At 43.0% G+C, this 10,091-nt stretch overlaps 1 protein-coding gene across 3 annotated transcripts in view; it reads right to left on the bottom strand.

Moving 5' to 3' along the window:
• Positions 1 to 493: 493 nt before the first annotated feature.
• Positions 494 to 10,091, bottom strand: part of atxn2l (ataxin 2-like) — a 39,524-nt gene continuing 29,926 nt past the window's right edge. For 2 of the 3 annotated variants that reach the window (XM_084323573.1, XM_084323575.1), the window contains 4 exons: positions 6,409 to 6,521; positions 3,274 to 3,453; positions 2,253 to 2,424; positions 494 to 1,056 (listed from right to left, as the gene is read on the bottom strand). In XM_084323573.1, coding sequence (XP_084179699.1) covers positions 1,007 to 1,056; positions 2,253 to 2,424; positions 3,274 to 3,453; positions 6,409 to 6,521 — 515 coding nt within the window. In that variant the 3' untranslated portion in view covers positions 494 to 1,006. The remainder of the gene's footprint in view (positions 1,057 to 2,252; positions 2,425 to 3,273; positions 3,454 to 6,408; positions 6,522 to 10,091) is intronic. The other variant, XM_084323574.1, reaches the window with a different exon arrangement.

The following is a 10,091-nucleotide window of genomic DNA, read 5'->3' as shown; positions in this document are numbered from 1 at the left end:
AGAGAGCCGTGTGTGTGTGTGTGTGTAGAGCTCCCTCTAGTGGCCGCAGAGTTCTGAACCGCAGCCTCAGTGACGAGGACTCCAGCTCGTTTGTTACTTTGATAGAAAGTCGTCTTGATTGGCTGCTAATGTTAATTGAGCTTTTTAGGTGATCATGTTCGTTATGATCTAATATTGTTCCAATTGTGATAATGGCATTTACTTTGTTTATTTATTTCACCCAGTGCCTGATAATAAAAGTCTAAATGAAAACAATTTGGGAGAATCAGAAATAAAGTCAACAAACCAGAGAGATTCTGTAGTTAAGTTGAAAACTTTTATTTTTTGGTCATTGTTGTTTTAATAGTTTTTTTTGTGTGTTTTCCATCTTTTTATTATGTATATTTCCCTCTGAGAGAGAAGAAAAGGAAAGGCAGGGGTCACTACAGGGTCATGTTTTAAAAAAAAAAAAAAAAAAAAAAAAAAAAATGAAAATGTTTCTAAAACCCCCTCTTCTCCCCGGCCCCCCTCCTTCTCACGCCGCCGCGGTCTCCGTGGCAACGCGACACGCTCTGTGGATCCCACCAGTTCCCATGTATCTCCAGGTACTTTTAAAGAAGGAAAAAAAAAGAAAAAAGAAACTGGAGGAGAGAAATGTCTTTTCGCTCCTTCATGGTCCGTGTCCTCGTCTGTCCCTCGTCTGTCTCTCCATAACGAGAGGAGGAGGGCGAGCTGAGGACGAGGAGAGCGGGACCGGACCGCCCCGCCTTCAGCCGGTCCGATAAGAGGGTGTAACTAACGGGAGGAAGGCGGCACCGGCAGGAGCCACGCCGCGGGTCATCCCCCCCCCCTCCTCCTCCCGGCCCCCCGCTCCGCTCCGGTCCGCTCCGTCCGTCTCTCGCTGGTCTCGTGGGTCGTGTCTGGTCTGGGCGTGGTGTGGCGTCCAGGAGGCAGAGGGGTAAAGGGGGACGTCAGGGCCTGTTCCACGGGGCTGGTTGGGAGGGGAGGAGGGGGAGGCAGAACAGTTTTAGTTTCCGGCGGGGTGGAACGGAGAAGGGTGCGTTTGTACCTGCATCGCTGTGGGGGGAGGAGAGAGAGAGAGACAACGGTGACTGGTGGAACTCTTGTCAGAGGGGCTCGGGCCTGTGGCTTATATTACATTTGCGGGTGTCAACGGGTTATGTGGAGACCTTTTAAGACCACTTAAGCCACACATGGCGACACTGGACTGGCGGCTGCACTTGCGCGCCAATTAAAATGGCGGCGCTCTCGCCAGACGACTTGAAGACAAAAACATTTCATATTATTTCATCTCCCGGATATTAGGAAGGATGTCAGAAAGCGTAGGAAGGATATTAGGAAGCAGAAGAAGGATGTTAGGAAGGATATTAGAAAGGATATTAGGAAGCGTAGGAAGGACGTCAGGAAGCGTAGGAAGGATATTAGGAAGCATAGGAAGGATGTTAGGAAGGATGTCAGAAAGCGTAGGAAGGATATTAGGAAGCAGAGGAAGGATGTTAGGAAGGATATTAGGAAGCGTAGGAAGGACGTCAGGAAGCGTAGGAAGGATGTTAGGAAGCATAGGAAGGATGTTAGGAAGCGTAGGAAGGATGTTAGGAAGGATATTAGGAAGCGTAGGAAGGACATCAGGAAGCGTAGGAAGGATGTTAGGAAGCATAGGAAGGATGTTAGGAAGCGTAGGAAGGACATCAGGAAGCGTAGGAAGGATGTTAGGAAGCATAGGAAGGATGTTAGGAAGCGTAGGAAGGATGTTAGGAAGCATAGGAAGGATGTTAGGAAGCATAGGAAGGATGTTAGGAAGGATGTCAGAAAGCATAGGAAGGATATTAGGAAGGATATTAGGAAGCGTAGGAAGGATGTTAGGAAGCGTAGGAAGGATGTTAGGAAGCGTAGGAAGGATGTTAGGAAGGATGTCAGAAAGCATAGGAAGGATATTAGGAAGGATATTAGGAAGCGTAGGAAGGACGTTAGGAAGCATAGGAAGGATGTTAGGAAGCATAGGAAGGAAGGATGTTAGGAAGGAGTATAGACTTACACCATTAGTTCACGGTCACTGGACCATAATTACTTGGGTATAATCCATTTTGGAACACATCTAATAACTCTGAATTCTGACACGTTACCCGTGGCTCTTGAAATTAGCATTGGTACCGATGCCCCTATTTGACCTGCTATACGCCCCCAGTGTCTGCATGAATGCATCTCTACCAGGTGAAGAGCGCCCTCTGGTGGACAGCTCTAGGGCACCGTACCTTGTGGGTGTCCTATGTAGAAGTGTTGTTGCGCCCCCTGCGGGTGGCCGTGCTGCGGGTGCTGTTGCACGGAGCCGGGGCCCTGCTGGGGAGGGGCCTGCAGCATCACCACCTGGGGGTGGCCGTGGCCCCCCGCGTGGTGGGGGCCCGCCATGGCGCCTTGGACGTGGGCCTGTGGGGAAGACAAGGCAAGGTTTGTTGACGTGTCGCCTCTAATGGAAGTGGAGCTCTCTTCACCGGTGCTTTTCTCTGGGAGTCTGGGTCTAATTAGTTGGATGAATATCGGCCGTGTGCGATTAACACTTGGGACTTGTAGATGAAAGGATATATATATATATATATATATATTTAAAAAAAATAAAGCATGTCTAACTTATAAGTCACACAGATACATTTCTAGCCGGTGATGACAAACATTACAAATGTAAAAGAAAGAGCATTATGAATAAAACATTTATGTGGTCAATATAATCCATGTATCGCAGGCTCCCTCCATCATGAGAATGAGAAACATCTCCAGTCTAATGACTCGTCAGTAGGGATGTCCGATATTATCGGCTGATATTGGCATTAAAATGTAATATCGGAAATTATCGGTATTCAATTACCGGTATTTAAAAATAAATTTGCATTTATTTAACCTTTATTTAGCCAGGCAAGCAAGTAAGAACGAATTCTTATTTAATTTATTGTCAAAAGTATGCATAATTGTGTGTTAATTCCACGACAAGATATATGTAATGTTAATTACCTGAAATTATTCCGTTTTTTTGGGGGGGAAACCCAGCATATATCGGTATCGGAAATTAAGAGTTGGACAATATCGGTATATTGGATATCGGTAAAAAAGCCAATATCGAACATCCCTACTCGTCAGTGACGACTCCCTTCCTTACATTTCCATTACGGATTCACACCTTTTGCAAAAAAAGGCTCCAATTTAAAAACAACACACAAAGAAATCACACCGTTAGCACACCTGTAGCGTTGATGTTTATTTACTACGTGTGGAGTGACATACCTGCGTTAGCTGCCCCAGGGGGTACGTGTGGGGCATGCCCTGGTGGCTGTGGATGCTGTAGCCCTGGATGGGGTAGGAGCCCTGCGGGGATGTGTGGCCCGGGGGCATGTTGGGCGGCGTGGGGGCCGACAGGGGACCCGAGTGGTACAGGGACTGGGGCTGGGGGCCCGCCTGGGCGTTCTGCAGGAGAGACACAACATGACCACCACTTAGATATCAGAAGCGGTCATCTAATAATATCTTTAAGAAACAACAAGGGGAGAGAAAGACGTGTGACATTCTGGTTTGTTTGACATCACTCTCTGATTTTCATTATGATTGATTATTGTATTTATGTTATTAAAATTAGTGCAGTCAGGCGATTAAAAAAATATATCTAATTAATTACAGGATTTGTAATTAATTAATCGCATTTTAATCGCATAACCATTTTATGCCTGATATTCTATATTCTATAATCATCAAATTCAAATTGCATGTGTCCGGATGGCAGAATTCAGTACTGTATCTACAAAACCTTCTGTTTAATCATCTTCCATCTATTAATTTGCTTAGATTTTTCAGGTCTGGTCAATTTGAGCATAGTGTTATTCGCAGTCAAAGATACAAAAAGAATTTATTGATATTCTCATTTGGTTCATTACAATTTACTCAAGCCTAGTGTAACAGACACAGTATGTCTGACACTGGGAATACATTCCCTGAGATCCATAGATGTCCCTAGAATCAGATACCAAGAACATGCAAATAGCCATATATAAAAAAAAAAGTCTGTAAATGTGTATTCTACGTTCTTATGGAATGAATGAGATAAAAAAAATTATATAAATTTTTTTTTTAATAATTTTTTTTGTAATGCATTGAGTTAATTTTCATAACGCGATAATTTGCTGTGTAATTAATTAATCTAATTAACGCGATAAACTGACAGCCCTAATTAAAATACATTTGATTAAGCAAGTAGCTTAACTCATTCACTGGCAACGACGAGTATACTCGTTATTGGGCGCCAATCGTTGAACGCCAACAACGAGTATACTAGTTATTTGATCGCTATTTCTTTTATTTCGATATTTCTATTCATTACAGGCACACGGACTCTGGGTTAACATGGGGAATCAGCCCGATAATGTAAAAGTGCAATACCGGCAGCATCACGCTAGACGGCGGTATCGAGCACCCTTTATACCCTTGTATCTTTCTCTGTGGGATGGCAAAACGTCTCCGGTTTCATGTTTCCTTGTCGGGCGAGGGCAGCCGTTCTGCCGGTTCCATCGAAGCGCGTCAAATAACCCCGATCCATATCTTGTGGTGGATTATGCCGTGAGCCAAATGGACATTGGATATACCAGATGGCGATCAAACAATTGGAATATTATTTTTGGAATACTCCCGATCACAGGTAAGAATGATCTGATGTAAATTTTTGCTGGATCATGCAATGCTTTTACACTGATCGGGCTGATAAGCGTTTTTAGTGTTCAATGCGAATGCCGTTACTGACAATCAAATAATCAGAAACGCCCCCCCCCCCCCCTTTCATGCATTCATGATGGAACATAATACCTATGATATAGATTTAATTTCGGGATAATAGCATATACAGGCAAGAAATGGCAACGTCTATAGTGGAATCGACGTATAGGGCTTTAACTCAGGACTTCATTAATTACCATAGACCGCTCTAAAACCATACTTATATTCACCACGGTATAACACAGGAACGTATGGATGGAAACATTTATTCTTTCTTACATATTGAACGATAGATAGGTGATGTCAAATGGGCCATAGTATTGAATCCATAGCTATAATATAGAATATAGTTATAGCTCTACAAACAAGGTGACTCAGTCCTATCTTTTAAAGCGTGGCAATGCGACCACAGGGCCATGGCTAATCCCCGGCAGTCAATGAGTTGAGATCCAAATTCAAATGTTTCATGAGTCATTATTTTAATTTGCTATGGGATCATGTTATGTTAAGGCGGAGCAACTGGACAACAGGGTGACATTCACAGGTGCGCAGACTTGAGCATGTGAGGTAAAACATGCACTGGAGCCCTGAAAAGGAGCCGCGCCCACAGGAAGCAGAGATGGAGGGTGTGACAGAAATAATCGTTAGATTAGTCGACTAATTGAAAAAAAATTCGACAGATTAGTAGACTACCAAAATAATTGTTAGTTGCAGCCCTAGTACGCAACATCTGTACGGGTTTGTACCTAGTACGCAACATCTGTACCTAGTATGCAACATCTGTACAGGTTTGTACCTAGTATGCAACATCTGTACAGGTTTGTACCTAGTATGCAACATCTGTACAGGTTTGTACCTAGTATGCAACATCTGTACAGGTTTGTACCTAGTGCAACATCTGTATGGGTTTGTACCTAGTGCAACATCTGTACGGGTTGGCATTACTTTTACTGAGCATTGTACACTTATTTATTAGGTTTGGGGTCACTGGACAAAAATGATCAGACATAATCCATTTAGTCCATTAGAGAGATGTGACATGCAGCCTTCCCAATAACCACTCTGTGCTTCACCCAGAGATCAACCATCCACCCTGACTCTACACTGGAGCAGCTGACGTACTGCTGGGGGATAATAATAATAATAATAATAATAATAATAATAATAATAATAATAATAATAATAATAATAATAATAATAATAATAATTAATAATAATTAATAATAATTAATAATAATAATAATAATACATCAGATTTATATAGCGCTTTTCCGAATGCTCAAAGAACAAACAATACAATACAGTTTTAGTAAATAAAATAAAATACAATTTATAAAAAATTAAATAAAAGAATTATATAAAAAGGTGAGAGGAAGGAGTTCATGGGTTGAAAGCAAGGGTAAAAAGGTGGGTTTTGAGGGCTTTTTTAAATGATGAGTGTCTGCATGACGGATATGGTTGGGCAGGGCGTTCCAGAGGGTGGGGGCAGCTACAGCGAAGGCCCTGTCGCCCCCCAGGTCCGGAGCTTAGTTCTGATGGGTTGGAGGAGGTTAGCGTCTGTGGACCTGAGATACAGCGGGTAGCGTCTGTGGACCTGAGATACAGCGGGTAGGCGTGTGGTGGGGAAGGAGGTCAGAGAGGTATAGGAGGGGACAGTACCTGTCCAGGGCTGGGCGCTGAGTGCTGGGGGGGGGGCTGGTTGCCGGTGGGTGTGCTGGAGGGCTGGGGCTGGTGTACTACTGCACCAGTGTGATGGGCGAACGACTGGGGAGCTGCAGAGAGAGAGAGAGAGAGAGACATTAACTGACCATATCCAAGGTGAGAGCAGGATGGAGGGGAATCCGCCCTGAGCGTCACACAGAGAGCAGCCACCGTGTCAATAGCAGCTCGGCCTGGATCCATCAGACCCACACTCACCATCCGCGTGCGCATGCACATGCACATGCACTCGCGGGTTCCGCACGAGAACGTGCGTGGCCGGGGCACACAGAGTCCAATTTCAGAGCGGGCGGAGGAAGGCACATTTACATTGGAACAGCTGTAAATGCCTAGTCTATTGCGAAGTCAGTCCCGTTTGAAGATTTATTTTTAAAGATTTCCAGTTCCAGTGTTCTATTGTCCATTTTGCATGTATAACAAGTTATTATATAATTAATTAGAATGTTAGAATTCATTTTAGAATGATGATCAGTGTGACTGTACTCCTGAAAAAGTATAGTAATATGGTTTATTTGTATTAGGAAAGATACAGACACATTAGCTGGTTGAACAACATCTATGTGTGTGTGGTAATAATGCAGATATTGAGTGTATTTCTGTGAAAATGCGTGTGGTGCACGCCTCTGAATCCAACCAAAGCATGGTCTGGGAGCGAAAGTGAAGCGCTGGTCACCCGCTGGTCACCCACCCGCCGTGACACACTGCTCTCAGACCTGCTGCTGCTGCTGTGACACACTGCTCTCAGACCTGCTGCTGCTGTGACACACTGATCTCAGACCTGCTGCTGCTGCTGTGACACTGATCTCAGACCTGCTGCTGCTGCTGTGACACACTGATCTCAGACCTGCTGCTGCTGCTGTGACACTGATCTCAGACCTGCTGCTGCTGTGACACACTGATCTCAGACCTGCTGCTGCTGCTGTGACACACTGATCTCAGACCTGCTGCTGCTGCTGTGACACACTGATCTCAGACCTGCTGCTGCTGTGACACACTGTACCATTGTATAGGTATGTATATAGGAGAGAAAGAGGGAGAGAGGAGAAAGAGGGAGAGAAAGAGAAAGGGAGAGAAAGAAAGATGGAGAGAAAGAAAGGGAGAGAGAAGGAGAAAGATGGAGAGAAAGATAAAGTGTATATATATATTTATTTTATTTAAGACAGACTGATCTTGTCCCACTCCGACTTGTAATGAATAGACATTTTATACAGGTATATAAATATATGAATTATAAAATATAATATATATTATAAAAATATATAATTGTTTATATTTTTATATATTTTTTTCATATTTATAAAATATTCATATATAAACAAATATATGAATAGAAATGTTAGAGGTCAGCTGGCTACTGCCCTGCCCCAGCACCCAGACTGTGGAGGGTTTCACTGTAGCAGGTTTTAGCAAGGATTAACGCTATAGCCATGCTGCATATACGGTACATACTGATCAATTACAAACAACATATCACAAGTTATGCAATGACATTTTTGGAAAAGTTATCTTCTAATCCTGCTTTGTGGAAATATCCCACGGTTGGCCTGAACAAAGCTGCTACATAGAGCAGGGGTTCCCAAACTTTTCAGGCCGCGACCCAACAATAACGGGGTCAGAGAGCCGCGACCCCCACTATTATAGGAGGTAAAAAAATGTAAAAGATTTTTTTTTTTAATAAATGGAAATGTATGGTTGAAACATGCACACGTTCAAACGCACACACACTAATAAGCATTGGAGGCTTTTAACCAGGGCCGGACTGGGGAAATCATTCAGGCCAGGAAATATAGTGCAAAATATAGCCCCAGTCAGGGGGCTAGGCTAGCATATGTATGATTAGCAACAACACTGATTTTGATGGATTTTCAGTTTTTTTGTAATGTCAGATTGAAAATAATACAATCTTTTACTCAACTTCAGCCCTGATCATAACACCACATATTAATTTTATAATTCTAACCCTTTAAATGCCAGTGTGTGTGATGGCATATATTTGCAATATATCAAATGCAAAGTAGATTTTTCTGGGGGGGATTATTACAGGCTAGCATGTGTCAATGATTAGCAACAACAGTTTTTTGTAAGGGTCCCGCCTCCACCAATCACATGCGGCTCCTTTTGTGTGTGTGTGTGAGAGCAAGAGAGAGACCCAATCCATTATTATTATTATTATAGAGAGAGAGAGATAGTTCTCCAACTTGTGTGAGTTGCAGTGATCTCCTGGTTGTTCCCCACCTAGGTTATCTAACTATTGCGCTGCTGCAACTAGAAACACTGTCCTGGCCTGCTTCTAAGTTCAGTGGCCTGACTGCAAAAAAAAAAAAATATATATATATATTTTTTTGGAAATCATCTGGCGACCCCCCCCCCTGGCTCGCGATCCTCCTGTGGGTCTCGACCCCAACTTTGGGAACCCTGACATAGAGGGCCAATACAAATCAGATCATCCATCACCCCATGTATTTAGTTGGTCTTCATCCATCACCCCATGTATTTAGTTGGCCATCATCCATCACCCAATGTATTTAGTTGGTCTTCATCCATCACCCCATGTATTTAGTTGGTCTTCATCCATCACCCCATGTATTTAGTTGGCCATCATCCATCACCCAATGTATTTAGTTGGTCTTCATCCATCACCCCATGTATTTAGTTGGTCTTCATCCATCACCCCATGTATTTAGTTGGTCTTCATCCATCACCCCATGTATTTAGTTGGCTGTCATCCATCACCCCATGTATTTAGATGGCTGTAATGACGCATCAACTTGGGTCGATACATCAAATTCAAAAAGCTGAATCTTAATTAATTCCATGTAGGGCTGTCCCCGACTAAGGATTTGGATGGTCGACTATGATTGGCCAAAATTTGCAGTTACCGGTAGTCGACTATTGGTTTAAAAAAAGAAATCTGAATGAGTCGGCTGAAGGCTTCTTGTCCTCTGCAAAAGCATGCAATTGGTCCACTGATGGATACATCTTGATATTTGTCTAGTCTAGTGTATTCATTAGATGGGTGAAATCCTCTTTCAGTGCCTCTGTGCCTGTTTTCGTAGGCAGTTGGCCTCTGGTATGCGTGCCATTAGCGTTAGCCACGCTTCTAGGCCTCTTTTCTTTTGGAAAGGATAAAAAAAATATATATAATTTATTTTTATTTTTTATATTCGACTAAGAGGTCGGCCAGTCGACTATGGCTCCTTTCGACCGATTAGTCGACTAATCGACTAATAGGGGTCAGCCCTAATTCCATGTAATGTGGATGTCAATTGATTCAGATAATATATTGTAAATATATTGTAAAACTGGGCTTATTTTGTCGTTCTTTTGCCGTTTTGAACAAGAGCTTCATACAAACAAACCTGCACTCTATTAAGCCTTCTTCTGGTTGTTCATCTATGACTACCGTAGTTGAAATGTTCTAATGATTCTGTCATGTGACATCATGTGACATCATCCTATCAGCTCCTTCTGAACCGTTACCGAATTTAATTGTAGCTAAAGTTAGTCACATCACCAAATATGGAATTGTTGCCACTGGTGAATGGCCACAGTACAAGGAAAGGTCAGTTTACTAACGTGCACCCTTTGACCCCTTGATTTTAACATTTTTGACAAAAGTGCAC

Source organism: Notolepis coatsorum (assembly GCF_963971535.1).
Source record: "Notolepis coatsorum genome assembly, chromosome: 10".
Taxonomy (NCBI): Eukaryota; Metazoa; Chordata; class Actinopteri; order Aulopiformes; family Paralepididae; genus Notolepis; species Notolepis coatsorum.
Note: the sequence above shows the minus strand (reverse complement) of the source record. Positions and strands in the feature narration are given on the sequence as shown.